A 16,960-nucleotide genomic window follows, 5' to 3' on the forward strand; every position below is an offset into this window, starting at 1 on the left:
AAAAAAACTCTGAACAGGGTGAAATAAATCCACTTGTTGACATTATTGTTCCTCTTGTTGTTTCCTTATTTTCTTGCCGGTGTCAGTGTCTTGACATTAAAATGGATAAGCCCTCTGACTTTTCATCCACTGCCATCATCAGGTCCAATTTTCAAGTTGTCTTGACTTTCCCATCAGTCTTTGTGTTTAGTGCTGATTAGCAAATGTTAGCATGCTAAGATGGTACATATTAAGAATAATAAGAATTAGCTGTATAGCACCTTTCATACAAAAAAATGCAGCTCAAAGTACTTTACAGCACAGAAATCAAAAGCACCAAGTGCTTCACATAAAAAGACATAGCATGACCATAAAAACAGGGATAGAAAATAAATGACAAATAAGATAAAATAAAACCTGCTGAATAATACTAAGAATAATGATGTTAAAAACTGAGTACATTGAATGCAAAAAAAATCAAGTAAAATACATAAATTTAGTGCAGCAGTGCATAAGTGCAAGACAATGCACAAAGGTTTCTGAGCTGTATCAGGAAGTCATAGCTAGCTAAAGTGAAAAGATCTTCTAAAAATATTCAGCGAGCTGCTTCCCTGATATCTGTAGTTACTGTTTTCCAGAGCTATGGGGCATAATGGACAAAGGCTGCATCCCTGATTTTCTTTCAGCTGTTGCTAGAAACCTCCAGTTGACCAGCAGCAGATGATCACAGTGTTCCTTTAGGCGGATAATAGATGATCTAGTTAGCAATGTAGCTTGGTCCTAGTCCATTAAGGGCTTTGTATACAAGGAGGAGGATGAGTGTTAAATGGAAGACAGTTCATAGCAGCTAAAACTGGACTGATATGCTCTCTCCTCTTGAGCTGCAGAGTTTTGAATGAGCTAAAGTCTCTTTTTTTTCAGGAGGCCGGTATATGTGTAACAATAATGGAGTCGGCTTAAAATAAAGGCATGAATCATCTTTTTTATATATATCTATAAATGGTCATACTCAATTTATTTAATTTAAAATAACACCAAGATTTGTAACCTCAGATTTAATTCAGGCAGTTAATTTCCCCAGATTATTAAACAGCCTTTCTCGTTTTGTTTTAGGACTAGTAGGATTTCAGTTTTGTCTGCAGCATCTTTTGGTTAGGCAGAGATGTACACTTGTGCGTCATCTGTATAACAATGGAAACATACATTTTGCTCTCTAATGATGTCACCAAGTGGCAGCAGGTACAGTGAGGTACAGTAATGGACCAAAGCAGCTGACTGCAGCCCCAAAACAGATGACGTGTTTCTCAGACAGATGATCTCCAAGACTGACGTCAAACTTTCTCCCCATGATGTTTGTTTTAAATCAGTTTAATACACAGATAGAAAGACCAACCAACTGTTCAAGACCATTGATCTAAGATATCATGGTCAATCGTATCAAACACTGCACTGAGGTGTAAGAGGACAAGAACTGAGAGCTCATTTTCATCAGAATTTAGTCTTTAGAGGTCACTGATTATTTTAGTCAGATCAGTTTCAGTGTTGTGGTTTGTTCTGAAGTCTGACTGAAATTCCTCCAGAATGTTGTTTTCTTTAAGAAATGAGTTAATTTGCACTGAAACTATCTTTTCCAGGCTCTTACTTATGAATGAAAGGTTGGATGTCGGTGTATAGCTGGTGATTGCATCATTATCTGGGTTGGGTTTCTTAAGTAATGGTTTTATTACAGCTATTTTGAAGGCATCTTGGAAGAGGCCTGTTTGCAGAGATGGATTTATACTCTTCAGGACATAACTTGAAACACAGTCAAACACCTGCTTTAAAACTGCTGTAAATACAGGGTCAACACATAGAGTAAGTTCCCCTATGTGGCAGTTATAAAATGATTTATAACACACTATAAAGTAGTTGTAAGCAGATGTAAGTGGTTATTGATGTATTTGTCAACAACTGTAACTGTGGCCATGCAGAAGTGGAGGTTGGTGTATAAACAGGTAATGAATGACATAATAAATAGTCATACACGTAATAATGCGAAATCATATCTTCACAGGGGAAATAGGTCAAATACTTTAATATCACAAAAGCCTGTATATGAGGATAACTACATTGGAGTGTCTTACAAATGCTTCTTCTAAATGCTAAATAGGACACAAAGTTTTATGGTTTTTACATTCTGAGAGGTGTATTATGTTCACAGGTGTTGTGTCATTTATGTGGAGCACTTTGTACTTCATCTATTAGAGGCCATTGTAGTTAAAGTTTATATGATCTTTGTTTTACTGCATGGTGATGCCACAGGTAGGTCAGAAACTTTTAGATTTTTATGGCACTTGTTTTTATAACTTTGATTTGATTGCAGCCCTCTGAGAAGTCACCCTCCTCTTCGTCTGCAGTCAGACTTTTCTGTCATGTATCACATAAAGGTGCACATTTCTGTGCAGTATGTTTTCTGCCCACACAGTCAGGAATATCGGCTCTGAGTGTGTAAGTACTGGTCAATTCTTCTCTGTAAAGAAAAAACTTTTTCTCTCAGTGTTTGTTATGTAATCCCTGTGTCTCTCTCTCTCTCTCTCTCCACCCCTCTCTCAGTGGTGTGATCTCATAGCGCTGCTCCTCACTGCATGAACACCACCTCTGTACTATATAGTGTCATGGTGAGATCTGTCTTCTTATTGGTGCTTTGGACCTTGTGTCACCTTTCCCCCAGCAGGAAGCCACACCCCTTTGGAGGCCTTTACTTTGTGTGTGTGTGTGTGTGTGTGGGAGAGAGAGAGAGAGAGAGAGAGAGAGAGAGAGAGAGAGAGAGAGAGAGAGAGAGAGAGAGAGACTGTGAAGGCTGTCCTTGCCTCCACTGTGTGTGGACTCTGGTCTCTCCATGAGGACAGAGCACACTAGCACACTCTGTGACACGGTAAACTATGGATCGCTCCTTGGTGAGAATGAGCTTTCACTTCACTTCCTTCTAGAATTATTCCACTTTATCTTTTTTGGTGTCTGTATGTTATATTCCTTGAAGAAGATCTTACTCAGACTGTGAGATTTTATTTACATGCTCATTCCTCTTTCCTTATTCCTTATCTATGTTGTTACAACTCATTGATAATGCATTTTGTACAAAACTAGAGCCTTGACTGTTCTGTGCACTGTACTTACAGTAAGTCAGTGCACGTACAGCGGAGATGATGTGATCTTTGTCTTGCAGATGATCCCATTGGTGGTGGCTGTTTCTGTGGTGGTAGTGACCGTGCTGTACTACCTGCAAAGTTCTGCAGGACAGAAGAAGAAGAAACAGCCCATCACTCTGCAGGATTCTACGGTCAAATATCCCCTTCCCCTTATAAGCAAAAAGGTAGACTGCAGACGGACACCCATACCTAACAATATTACAGTACCCTATTCTCGCAGACACATTCAAATTGTCATTGATTATGATACAGTGAGTTAATATTCAACTGCTATGCTATGACTTCAGTACTGTGAGGGAACAATGTTGCATCTACCTGGCAGCAGAAAGCGAGACCTGCACTCCCAGTCATGTTCCAGCTGGTGTTTCACGCCTTATTGAACTGACAATTCAGCATGGAGTCACAAGAAGTTGGCCAACCGCAGTTTTTAAATTAAACCATGACAGCAGGTTTTGTTATTTTTGTATTTTTTAGTGCACAGGCCAAACTGCTGTGACGCTCCTATTTGTGCACTCTGGAAAACCGGAGAAAACACACTCATGTTTCATCATCTAGTTTCAAAGTTTGGTACATTAGATAAATATACATTAAATATACTCTGAAGACCATCCGGTCTTGAATTGAGGTCTCAAGTCATTTATTTTCCAAGCTAGCAGCATTGATATTGGTATGTGCTATTTCTTTATTGTATTTATTTCTAACCCGTGTGCGTCCTTGTGCAGGAAATCAGCCATGACACAAAGAAGTTTCGGTTTGGCCTTCCATCTGCAACTCATGTCCTTGGACTGCCAATAGGTACTGAAACATATAAAACTCCTCACACTTACAAAGATTTCCAAGTATCATGGTGATAAGGAAGTATTTACACTCTCATGTCCGAGCGTGAGTTGCACACAGCTGTGTTACTTTGTACGACTTCTTGTAAATATCCAGCACTTGAAGCCTGAATTGTGCTGAATGTTGGTCTGACTTGATCTTTGATTCTAAGTCTCTTGAAATATGGCAATAAATGAGAATACATTCACTTACTCTGTTTGTAATATTTATCAGCGATTCCACTGATTAAACTGAAATGCATTAAAGGATGTGACGTATAGGTAAAATGAGAGCTATGGAGCAATACAAAGTCTCCTTTTCCACTTATGGTGCAGTATATGCTGTTATATATATATAATAGTTAGTATAGTTAGATAGTTATACAGGCATTTGAAAACCTCACCCGTCCTCACTTCTTCCCTCTTCCTCTCTGTCCTGTGGACCAGGTCAGCATGTGTACCTGTCAGCCAAGGTGAAGGGCAGTCTGGTGGTCAGAGCCTACACTCCAGTCTCCAGTGATGAAGACCAGGGATACGTTGACCTCGTGGTCAAGGTAATCAACATTAATGATGTATGGCACAGAACAACACAAGTTTACCGGCACTGGTTGGCCGAAGTGTTGACTGCTGGAGGTATTTGGGGGTTATTTAGGCCAAGTGCTTCTTTTTCAATTACTTTGTATGTTACAATTATTGGCTTTATTAATTCTAAGAAGTCAGTTACTGATGCTTTACAGATTATATTGCATATTGGTTGTCAGATGGGTGGCAAGCCCTGAATAAAGCGCCTTACTTTCTCACTTTCTAATAATCTATTACGTCTGCAATTACAAATGTTGATAATAAGTCATTAATAAATGGTCCAAATGCTCTGCAGCTCTTTTCCCGTCCATTAAAAGAACCCCTGATGATCTAAAGAGATGAAAAGACCAATCAAGTGTGATGCTGCAATAGGAAGAAATATCCCAGCCAGATTTTATCCACTACACTACCTTCTCAGCACCAGACAAAGTCAGCGACCTGCTGGTGAACAGAGTGGAGCATTTAGCAGCCTAAAAGCCAGATATGTTTCTCAGGAGTTGATGCAGACCAAAACCGAGCTGAAGGGAGAAGGAACGTTAGACCTACAATGGCCTTGAAACATGTCTGCATGATGTGTTGATAAGCTATTGCTTGCTAATACGTTTGCCATATCAACTTTATAAGGTGATAATAAGTCAGTGTAATGTTTACACTTGGCTTTATATTTTGGATGCTGCTTGTCACAAAGTCAAGATTATCCACACTCGGGTGCCTTTCAATTGTCCTGTTAGCAGGGCAAACTACTGGCTATTCTAACAAGAGGAGATTTTTAATACACTGTAGAGACAATGAGTCAGTAACAGAGAGAATTAAATTGTTGTGTCCGTATGGAAACTTCTCCAGGTGTACTACAAGAACAGCCACCCGTCCTTCCCGGAGGGAGGGAAGATGTCTCAGCACCTGGACGACATGGCTATTGGTGATACCATTGACTTCAGAGGACCCAATGGACTGCTGGTGTATGAAGGAAATGGTGTGTGCATGTGTGAAAAGAGAAAAGGCAAGCTGCTGTCTCCAGCAGATGTCACTGTGGTACAATACGAGACCGTCCGAGCAGCTTCAGCTGCCCAGACACAGACTGATACTGAGACTCTCTCCTCATCAGGGCAGTTTTCCATCCGACCAGACAAGAAGTCAGAGGCGAGGGCTCGAAAGTTCAGACACGTTGGAATGATCGCTGGTGGAACAGGTTCAATTACATTTCCATATACTTTCAATCACTCTAATGTACATTAATGCATGTATTCATAGAGCATCACAGAGGCTCAGCAGGCTGCAATCACTGCAGAATAACATATTCTTCTCTGTGACGTGATTCCCTCAGAGCACTCACCGATATGAATACTTTGCATCATGCAGTACCTGCTGTATAACAGGACCTTACATGTATGTTGGAAATATATGTTTTATAGGTGAGGAGCGGGAAAAGAAAACTTCTGCAGTGGCTTTTCTCTCTTATAACACAGAAATGACACCCAAAGCTGTCATATAGTTTAACTTTCAGGGCCATGTGATTATTTTTTTTTTCACTTTGACAATATCATTCTTTTGAAAACTGAGAAAAGGAAACATTAATACCCTCATTCCTCTCTGAGACTAACGTGAGTGTCTTCTACCATCTCAGGTATCACTCCCATGCTGCAGCTAATCCGCAGCATCACATCAGACCCCACTGACAACACCAAGTGCTCGCTTATATTTGCCAACCAGGTCAGCTCCGTGCAGCACATTGTTCTGGGAAATCTTTCCCTTGTGTCTCATTGTTAACGAGTGTTACTGTGCTGTACATAAATGGAAATGCTCTGGAGAAATTAAATTGCTTTCACTTGCTCCCTCTCAGACTGAGAAAGATATCCTGCTGAGGGAGGAGCTGGAGGAGGCGAAGAAGAACCATCCTGACAAAGTTAAAGTGTGGTTCACTCTGGACAAACCTCCACAAGGTCAGGCAGCATTTCTTCAACTATCAAGTTCAAGTTATTTATTGTCATATCAGAAACAACTACAGTGAAGCAATTATTGGGGGAAATCACCTCTGACCGAAGCAGAAACAGGTTGTCTGTGTAACGCAGCCTTAATTTTGACATATTAACACCAGATGGATGTTACCATGTTTTTAGTACAAAGCAAAAATCCTGCACAATCAATCACATGGCAACATGTAATGGGAAAGGAGTCGCGTGCAGTGATGAACCCACAGAACATTATTGCCCAGCTCAGCAGTTCTCCTCAGCTCCGCAGAGCTTTTCAGCATTTTTCAGTTAATTGTTTTGGCTTTATGGCCCACAGCGTAACTGTTGGTTCAGTCTCACCGCTATCATTGATCTCATTTCCAGCATCAGCAGGCAGCTTTTTTCAGAGGAAAAGTTCTAATAAACCCACTGCCCGCTACATGCCCAGCACCAGACAGACAAGGCTGGCAGCTGCAGTAGCTGCGGAGCATTTAGCAGCTACAGAGACAGATGTCTTTCTAAAGAAGCTGGAGACAAACCGAAGCTGCCGAAAATGCCAGAAACACGGCTCCAAATACATGCTAATGTGGCTCTGTGCCTGCTGGATGTCTCAGCAAGCTGTGTGTACTGAGCAGTTGGCTAACACGTTAGCTATATCAGTTTTTTAAGGTTTTAATATGTCAAATTTATTGTATTGCTGAGTTCTGCGTCAAGGAGGCTACAAAGAAAAAACAGATTTTCCCTGTGATCAAACTTTGGAGGATGAAGATATCACAGTTCATTCATCACAGCAGCAGAATTTAATTTAAGAAATATTAATTTAAGTAGAAATTATATTAGATTGTAAACTTTATTTGCTATACACCACATAACATCATAACAGAAGACAAAAAAAGAGCAAAACATAGCAGAGTAAAACACTTCCGTGTGTTTACTTCTCATCATGTGGGATCTGGAGTTAACATTTGCCATGCCTAATTATACCTTTGTGTCAGGAAAAGCTGTGGCTGAAGGCGTGATGTTCTCAGGTTGTCCGTCCATCCGTCCCGTTCTCGCTTTGAGGGAATTTCTTAAGATTTGTTCACTTGGACTCAAGGATGAACGGATTAGATTTTGCTGGTCAAAGATCACAAAACACATTTTTGAACATAACTCAAGAATTCATACTCTAATTATGACAGGATGGATAAACTCACTGGAAATGATTCACTGGAATCATTCATGTCACCAAAAAAGACACTTATATGAGTCTGGACAAACATGGATGTAGACTGCTGCAGGTTAATGGAGTCGTACTACTACTAGGCGGTAATTCTAGTTTTATCATGTTACCATAAAGGACATACAGCTCTGTGCCAGGCTATATGAAGCTGAATAAATCTCAAATGTCTCTAAAGTCTGAAAGCCCAGACCTTTGGTTTCACTGCTGAATATTTAGAGTGGGAAAGCAAACAAAGACTGTTCGGCTAAAGGAAAATTCCTGCAGGCTGAGGAGAGCGATAGCTCCAACAAGGTGTTACAGTAGCTTAGCAAAACGCTCATGTCTTCCTTTGCATAATCCTTAAAGCGAGCAGAAATTAATGAGCACAATATTGTTACATAATCTGCGTTGTGAAGGCCTCCAACGCTGCTCACATTCGGTCTTGTCTGTCATTAGTTCCACAGGGAACAGAAACACATCAGCCCTTGATCATTATTCATTAGAAGAGGTGTGCTTGCTCTTCGTTAGCAGTGTCATTATTTGGTTGCCTCGGAGGGAGAGATGACTATCAGTCGATGAAAGCACAAGTTGAACCAGCCTCTGTGTGTTTCTTATTTCAGTTGTTTAATTACATTACTGATTTCATTCAGTCTTTGAATGTCCCATGTCGTCTCCCCTGAGAACAAGAAATTACACATTATGCCAGCACAGAGGATGGACGTGCTTTTACATTAATGGTTGTAAATATGACACACAGCTGTGTCGAAATGGAACTTTTTTAAGGAAAATGATTGAACACATTCTAGTCTGAATTTTTTAAAAATTGTTTAAAAATTAGAAACCATTGAGATGCAAATTGTTCAAAATCTTTTTCTCTGCAGTAGAAGGTTGATCTTTCTTTCTCTCTCTTGTCCTTCAGATTGGAGCTATAGTTCAGGGTTTGTGACTTATGACATGATCAAGGACCACCTCCCTGCTCCGTCCAGCGATGTCCTCATTGTCCTGTGCGGTCCTCCGCCGATGATCCAGTACGCCTGTCTGCCAAATCTGGACAAGCTGGGACACAAAACAGAAAACATTTTTGCATATTAGTGTTCTAATTAACTACAAAACAGTTTTTTTTCTTCAATCAGTCTATCACTAAACCAACTCTATTAACACTGTTTATGTCATACTGTCCATAAATTATGCTTTTCATTGAAGCATGATGATTTTTGATGATTTTTTTATGTCAGTGACATGAGAACACCTACGGCAGACCTGTGCCGTACAATGGGTTTGTAATTGCCATCAAAATTACTCAGGGACGTCACTATGGGAATGTCTGGGGCCTCAGATGTAGTCTTACAGTAAACAGTATGTCATCAGACCTGCTATGTGTGATTACATTTTGTACAAGACAACATTCATTTTAATCTCTTTTTTAGGCCAAAGTGTACATTTTTGTGGAATAAAGACATAAAAACAACAATGTTGGTTTTAATACACAATGCTTCGTACACTTAGAGCACTAATGTGTTGTACTTTTTCTGTCATTTTACTTGTGTAAAACTCTCAAATGTTCTAAGTATTCTATAAGCCTCTTATAGTATTCTATATACCATACACCAAAGTAAAGCACTTCGCCTAACATGAAGTTAATAGTGAATATTTAATAGTCTTCCACTTTCAGTGAGCAACATATTATTTAATTCACTGCTAAGATGCTAAGTTATATTGCAAAGTCTAAAATCCAACAACTTTACATTCAAACTAACCACGACAACAGACTGTGAGCAGACAAGATGAATGATATAAGACCAGAAAGCACAAGGAAAACCACTACTCTATGGTTTTAAGGAGCTGTATGTGAGCTGGGACCATCTGGAACAAATTAGGTGTTATCTGTTGCATTTTTCAGGTTTGGTCGAAAGCTCTCTAGAACAAATGTGTTAAGTGGACCTTGAGTGGTTGAATCGCTTTTGTCAATACTGTGCAGTGGGCAGTATTTGGGTCTTTGGTGGGGCGTCACATTCTGCGTCCAACGATTCCAACATCCAGTGAAGGCATCACTGGATAATGGGCGTGTTTCTCTCCGCCAACATGTCGGCTTAGAGTTTCTATCAAAACTTTACAGTCGGTATTTAGGAAGTTTAGGCGTTCAGCAGTGAGCACTTGGAGGAACATGGTGTGTGAGCGTGAAGTAGACTTAGTTAAGTCTGTACCCAGTGCTGTATTCAGTAAGGTTATAGTTTTAGCGGTGTTTCTCAGCATAAACCTCACGGGTTGTGACTGTGAACGGATCACTCCAGAGAGATGTCTCGTCTGGGGTCCAGGGCTGAACCCCGACATAGTTTTACCAGTCCGGTACTTCATTATTCAGGCGGTCAGTTCAAACGGAGAAAACCTGACTGTGTCTCCAGGTAAAGCGACCACAAACACGGTGTGTGCCGGAAGTGTCATTATGTTCAGCATAGCACCAGTGAATCGGTCGCTGCTAGCTAATCTCCTGCGACCCCAACTGATCTGGGAACATTAAACTTCATCAACAGACGTAACGCTAGCTAGCTAGATTCAGCCGCGGTTTGTTCGTGTTATTATCGACGAGACGTGATTATTAAACACGAGTTTAGTCATCATAACTTCCTCATTCACCCTCCAAAGCTGTTTTTAATCATGCTCGGTGCCCTACAGCCCTAAAACACGAGGCTTTGGTGTCTTTGCTCAGCTAACAACAAAGGCTCGTGCATCAGGGCCGGGCAGGTGCATTTCTACAACACATAATGGAAGTCGATGCCATTCATTAAGCCCTGCAGCAAGACAAAATTAAGCCGCACAGGCCACTGAAATGTTCTTCACATGTGCTGTTTAGGTGCGGACACATTTAAAGTGAGGATAAGTCCGCTGGACAAGAAGGAGCACATCCGCATCCACGTCCCTCCACCTTTGGACAGACGAGACGGCTCCTTCCTGGTCAGGTACCGGCTCTACGGGACTGTGCTGAAGGGCCTGAAGGTGGAGGTCCTCCACCAAGATGCTGCTGTCGCCAAGTCACCCTACACCATCCAAGGTTTGTGCTGTGTCGTGCATTAATAAACACTGTCAGGTTCAATAGACAAGTTCTCTTTCTTTCTGCAGCCCAAAATCCGGAATTTTGAATGCACACCACACAACAGCCTGCGTCCGACAGAGGACGGATCCCTCTCCCAGGGCACACAGACAGGCATGACACATTAAAGGGCTGTGTTGCAAAAGAACCCCCACGCTGCATCACCAGAATGACCACATCTGTGCATAATGAGTGCTGGTCTTAACACAAAACCTCACTGAGCCTGTCACAGTCATTCTTATGCAGATTCACTGAATATCATCTCATGTCGCCCCTCACCTAAAAACAGCAGATGCTTTGAAACGTGGAGAAATAGTGCAACGTGAGTTTGTCCTGTATCAGGAATGTTCGACACGGTCTACCAGCGTTTCATATATCAGGATGCCGGTGTTGTACACAAAGCAACATCACAATGTGATACAGGACAGATTAAACTAATGGCCCCTTGCTTTGACTTGCTCTGGCCCCCTCATCTAACCCTCAGTATTATTTTCAACGCTCAGGTCCGGTCTATCATGAATACTGCAACTGTCCAGAACCCGATGCCTCCACCTGGCAGAGCGCCATGCAGTGTCCTGCTGAGGAGCCTCAGATTCTGGCGGACTTTAAATCCTTTCCAGCAGTCGACCTGCAGCGTCTCAGACAGGAAGTGCCTCACAGATTCGTCAACAGAGGAGGCCTCATTCACTACGCTATCATCAACAACCAGCTGTACCGCCGCACTTTGGGAAAATACACCGACTTCAAGATGTTCTCTGATGAAATGCTGCTCTCTCTAATGAGAAAGGTATTCTCTGAGTTTTAGGCATGTTTAAGGATCATTTAGGTATTTTTGCATGTTTTGGCACATTTGCTACATGTAGTTTCTCAATGTTACTGCCAAGAAACTGCAAACTGCACGTGGCATCATGTGATTGCTGACTTTACTGTCCTGGGGTCTTTGCTGTTGAAGGTGAGGGTGCCTGATGTGGAGTTTTACATCAATGTCGGCGACTGGCCTTTAGAGACCAGGAGAACGGACCCTGTTCCAGTGTTGTCGTGGTGTGGCTCTACAGACACACGGGACATTGTCCTCCCAACTTATGAGGTCACACACTCCACCCTGGAGACCATGAGAGGTGTCACCAATGACCTGCTGTCTGTCCAGGGAAACACAGGTAACACACACACACACACACACACTCACACTCACACACTCTCTCCTGTGCCACTGTGAGGCCTGCTGTAGTCGAGATGTGAAGCTCAGACATTGAATTTTGTGTCTTTCTGTGTAAGGTATCCATCAGTTAATGGGGATGAAGTCCATTCAGCTGCAAAGCATAGTTGTTATTATTAGTCTTGTAAATGTACGTCCCCCAAATCTAGAAAGCTAGTTATGGAGACTTTTATTTGTACTGAACTATTTGTAGAAATATTAGGCCTACTATCAGGCAGAATTTCATAGATCAAGTTGTTCTATAAATGCAGCTGTGAAGGTGGTTAATTACATTGAAGCCCTTGACTAAGGTCAGCATGGCTCAGAGATTTTTAATGATTTATGGAAAGTTTTTAATAATGTGGACCACAGTTGTAGAAAAAGACTGACAGTGGTTTGAATGGATTTCTTTACTATCAAAATAGTACCAGGATGTACGGAGCCACAGGGACTGAATCAGGAACCTCACGTAAAACTCTGTTTGTGGGTTTTGAACATACCAGTATTGAACAAATACAGAAAAGTACAAATACACTAAGGTATAAAAATAAAAGAATAAGAGTTGTTCAAAGATGAGCATTTGTGCAGTGTTGTGATTGGTAGTAGTGATTTGGTAACAGATCAGTGATAAAAAAAGATGATTTTAGTGTCTATTTCAACAGCCTAGTTTGAGCAGAATTTAAATTTGTTTTCTTTGTTTCTATTAATTTTGTGCTGAATCATTTTGCTGCTGAACTGTATGTTGGGCCCCAGTTATGTGACTATGTTTGCCTGACGTCACAGGACATGCATAGCACAGGAGTTGTATGACTGTCCAAAGGTTTTGAAAACAGAGCTTCAAAGATGAAGAATCTAGGACAGGCTGCCATCTGCACCACTCACAGGTGGAATTTATTCCCCGCTTATACTTAAAGTGTCCACCTGGGGGCGCCACATGGCTCAGTACTGGGCCACTTTGGTGTTACAGTGTATATAAATGATCGTGTGGAGAACCGTTCAAAGTCAGTAACCCACGAATGTGGATGATTCAGTGACCTGTCGTTGTGAACCTGCAGTATCAGCAGTATTTGGTAATCTGCAGTTTCTTTTTAATTTCACTCTGTAAATCCCAAAGTGAGGAAAAGACCAGCAGCTTCCACATTGTACAGATACTGTATTACAGCGGTGCCTTGACATTTACCACAGGATCTGACCAGCTGACCAGGTTTCATGGGATTTCAAACACAGGAATCCAGCCTAATCAAATAAAGGTCAAATAAATAAATCAGTCATTCCTACCATACTCTTTATAGTGTTTAAATACGTGTGAATGTGGATTTTAGCGTCTGACTGATGTTTCCTTTTAATCAGACTAGTGAGAAAGAACTGGCAGTGGTTAAAGTGAATTAACTAATGAGTCAGGTGATGTAGCCACCCTTACCTCAGGCATCATGTGTCCTTATAGAACAAGTTAAACCCTGACAAATACTCATTACCTGTTATGGAAATGCTGTACATACAAGTTATTTTACTGACCTGGAATGAAAGCCCATTACTCACTTACAGTTTTAGACTGTAAAATGTGCTCTCCTTTGACTGCTTGGCTTTGTACACCAGTGTCAGAGTAATACTCTCTATTATGTGTCTGATTATTTAGTAAAGTTGATATTTTTAAATTCTGTCACTTGGAGCCCCTTTGACCTCATATCCTCACATTTTCTGCCTTTTTGTGTAACATCTGGACCACTTTATCCCAGGTCCTCCTTGGATTAACAAGACAGATCGGGCATTTTTCCGTGGCCGAGACAGTCGAGAGGAGCGTCTTCATCTGGTCTCTCTGTCCAAGGAAAACCCCGAGCTGCTGGATGCAGGCATCACAGGATGGTTCTTCTTCAGAGACAGGGAGAAACAAGTCGGCAAAGCGCCGCTTGTTGGATTCTTTGACTTCTTCAAGGTGAGGACAATTAGTAAATAAATGAATACTTTATGATAATTTACTCTAAACTTAGAGCTGCATTGTTTAACTTTTCTGGTTGAGCAGGTGCTTTTTCCTTTTTCATTTCATTTTATGTCATTGTTTTTTTTTTCGCTACTTTCCGATGTTTTTGATGTGGTTTCCTCTTTTTGGTCAAGTGGCCTCACCATGATAAATGGATAAATGTGTACATAATTTACACTCTTGATGTTTAAAATGGCTTTACTGTTTCCCTTGTTTTAGTACAAGTACCAGGTGAACGTGGATGGAACAGTGGCAGCGTATCGCTTTCCTTACCTGATGCTTGGGAGCAGTCTGGTTCTAAAGCAGGACTCACAGTATTATGAATATTTCTACAGCCAACTTAAAGCAGGCACTCACTACGTGCCCGTGAAGAGAAACCTGTCAGACCTGTTGGAGAAAATCAAATGGGCCAAAGAGAACAACGCTGAGGCGCAAAAGATCGCCAGAGCGGGTCAGACGCTGGCCAGAGAGCTGCTGCAGCCCAGCAGACTGTACTGTTACTACTACAGAGTGCTGCACATGTACTCAGAGCGGCAGACAGGACAGCCAACACGACATGCAGACATGGAGGTGGTGCCGCAGCCGGACGACCACACTGCGGTGTGTACGTGTGAGCGGAAAAGCCACAAAGAAGAAACCAGCGTGAAAGATGAACTATGATGGAGTCCGTCTAGAGTTCTTAGTTATTGTCATTTTTTCTTTGAAACATTCCTGACATGTAAAGCCCGAGGATAATAATAATAATAATAATAATAATAATATGTTCCTGATGCTCACAAGAAAATGTGAATTTCACTGTTTACAACTACGCATTTCAATTCAAATTGTTGCTTTTATTGTGGACAGTAAAGGAAGTTTGAGGACTGATCTGCAATAAAAACTCTGTCCATTTCAAGACGAGGCTGCAGGACACTGCCCTCAAAATGATAATACCACTCTTAGTTTTTACCTGTGTGTTGTGTCCTTTGTAAAGCTGTTAGTAATGCAAGAAACTGAGGATATATTTGCTGTTTTGTACACGTGCCTTTGCATTTTTACAGTATTATCTTAAAATAAATCCATCTTAAATATATCTTGTGTTTGACAGTTGATACAGTGACCTCTGCCTGTCATAAACATGTCTGTCGGTGGTCTGAGAGTGTGACTCAGCCTTCAGTATAGTCTTTATGTGTCCCCATGTGGTGTCATACTGTACAGCTGCATGTGTTCACACGTTCGAACCTTAAATTATCCTGGAAAACCACAAGGGAAGAAAAACGTGACCGTTGCAAATATTTTATGAAAAGAAAAACGACACCAATGCACAGGGCAACACTAATGAAAACAGCTGAGTCAGATAATTTGAGAAGATTTGTGGTAATATTTGAATGAAATCTGTAACAATCCAAATTAATACAATCACGTTAAAGATCTAAAAAAGTCATTGCATTTACAATAGTCACATTACAATAATCTTTGATAAACAATGAAAAGAAATGTACTTTTTTGGACCCACTGTATACTGATGAACTATGGTGACATCATCCAAACAATACCATAGTTGACAAGAAAACAATGTTTTCTAACCCTCTGCATGCTAATAACAGTCAGTGTCTCTGTGTCTCTGTAGATCAAAGACATGTCAGTTCTTTTCAGCAACATGTTTTTAGCTACTCTGCCCAAAACCAAATACACCACACACTCATATTTACAGAAACTGGCCTCCAATTTAACGCAATGCAAGTTATTATGCATATTTATAGAAAACAAGAAAATCCCCCTCACAAACAGTAGTTTCAGATAAAAGTACTTATGGACCATCTGCCGAAATCCAAACAGTAAAATAGTTCATGCAAAATTATGTAGCTCAAGCTGCTCAGTGGAAATATGCAAAACATCACTGAAAAGGCTTCAGTTCAACTTAAATGTACAGGTTATCCAAACACAACAGGAAGCGGTTACAAAACAGGGAACCTGTTGCGAGCGTGTATCGTCAGTCCTGCTGTCTGTCTTTAAAGAACACGTTCCGATTGGCCGTGGTTGTTTTGGAGGGAGCTGACAGGTGAGAAGTTCTGCTGTCAGTCACATTTAACAGGCCTTTTTTTCCTATTTTGACGTGTCAACGCTGGAAAAGCACAGGTGTAACTAATAACACGCAGCCATCATTAATGTCATTAGTTACACCTGTAACTGGAATTACTGCTGTGAGAACAGGCCTTTGTCACTGAGGACAGTTTGACATGTCGTAGGAGAAGCACAGGCACATGTAATATAACATGAACGATGGCTGAATTCCATTTAGCTGCTTCAGTTTCTCACAATGTAAAGTCAAAATGTCTGCTATCAAAATGCCTTTAGTAGAAGCCTTGAAGTGAAATATGTAAATGGAACACCAGTGTTTGGCAGGTCAGTAAGTCCACTGTGAGAATGATGTTAAGAAATCTGAATGATTTTAGTTTTAGTGGGGCTCCAACTTTGGGTATAGTCTGTCCTTGTTTTTACCATCATGTGCTGTAGTTCTCAGTAAAAACACGCTGTCAGATACACACTGTGACACAGCTTTTCTTTAACGCACATTAAGACACTGCAGTGGGATCTGCCTAGCTCGACAGTTACCCATTAAGACTTGATGTTATTCCAGAAAGGTATGATGAAACTTTACAGTTCTTTAGATTAGATTAGATTAGATTAGATCAGATCAGACTTTATTGATCTCACAATGGAGAAATTCACTCATACATTACTTTAAAGACGCGTATGAGCATGATATGTTTGGTCTTGTTTTTAATGAGTTCCTAGATTAAGCTTTCAGAAAAGACGACTCTATGTAAACAGCAGCAAACTGCACAAGTGGACTGACATACTTCGACATGCATACATCGACAGCTGGGGTAGGTTCAAAATAACCAGAATTTTCTTTCTTGCTTTCTACTTTCATTTTAGTCGGTCTGGAGGTTGTTTCTCAAAAGATACATCAATGGGCCCTACATTTTTATTGCAGAGAGT

The 16,960-nt window shown here is 40.9% G+C and overlaps 2 protein-coding genes across 2 annotated transcripts; both read left to right on the top strand.

The window, feature by feature from the left end:
- The first annotated feature begins 2,900 nt into the window (after window positions 1-2,900).
- Window positions 2,901-9,153, top strand: LOC121607671 (NADH-cytochrome b5 reductase 2). Its single transcript, XM_041938602.1, has 9 exons — window positions 2,901-2,915; window positions 3,185-3,331; window positions 3,890-3,962; window positions 4,430-4,536; window positions 5,408-5,537; window positions 5,670-5,753; window positions 6,189-6,274; window positions 6,405-6,504; window positions 8,634-9,153. Exons 1-9 carry the CDS (start codon window positions 2,901-2,903, stop codon window positions 8,804-8,806), a joined length of 915 nt encoding a protein of 304 aa, XP_041794536.1. The 3' UTR covers window positions 8,807-9,153.
- Window positions 9,154-9,799: 646 nt separating this feature from the next.
- Window positions 9,800-15,037, top strand: poglut3 (protein O-glucosyltransferase 3). Its single transcript, XM_041939331.1, has 6 exons — window positions 9,800-10,116; window positions 10,566-10,763; window positions 11,306-11,589; window positions 11,755-11,959; window positions 13,734-13,930; window positions 14,195-15,037. Exons 1-6 carry the CDS (start codon window positions 9,879-9,881, stop codon window positions 14,633-14,635), a joined length of 1,563 nt encoding a protein of 520 aa, XP_041795265.1. The 5' UTR covers window positions 9,800-9,878; the 3' UTR covers window positions 14,636-15,037.
- Window positions 15,038-16,960: the final 1,923 nt, after the last annotated feature.

Source organism: Chelmon rostratus, chromosome 6 (genome assembly GCF_017976325.1).
Source record: "Chelmon rostratus isolate fCheRos1 chromosome 6, fCheRos1.pri, whole genome shotgun sequence".
In the NCBI taxonomy this organism is placed as follows: domain Eukaryota; kingdom Metazoa; phylum Chordata; class Actinopteri; order Chaetodontiformes; family Chaetodontidae; genus Chelmon; species Chelmon rostratus.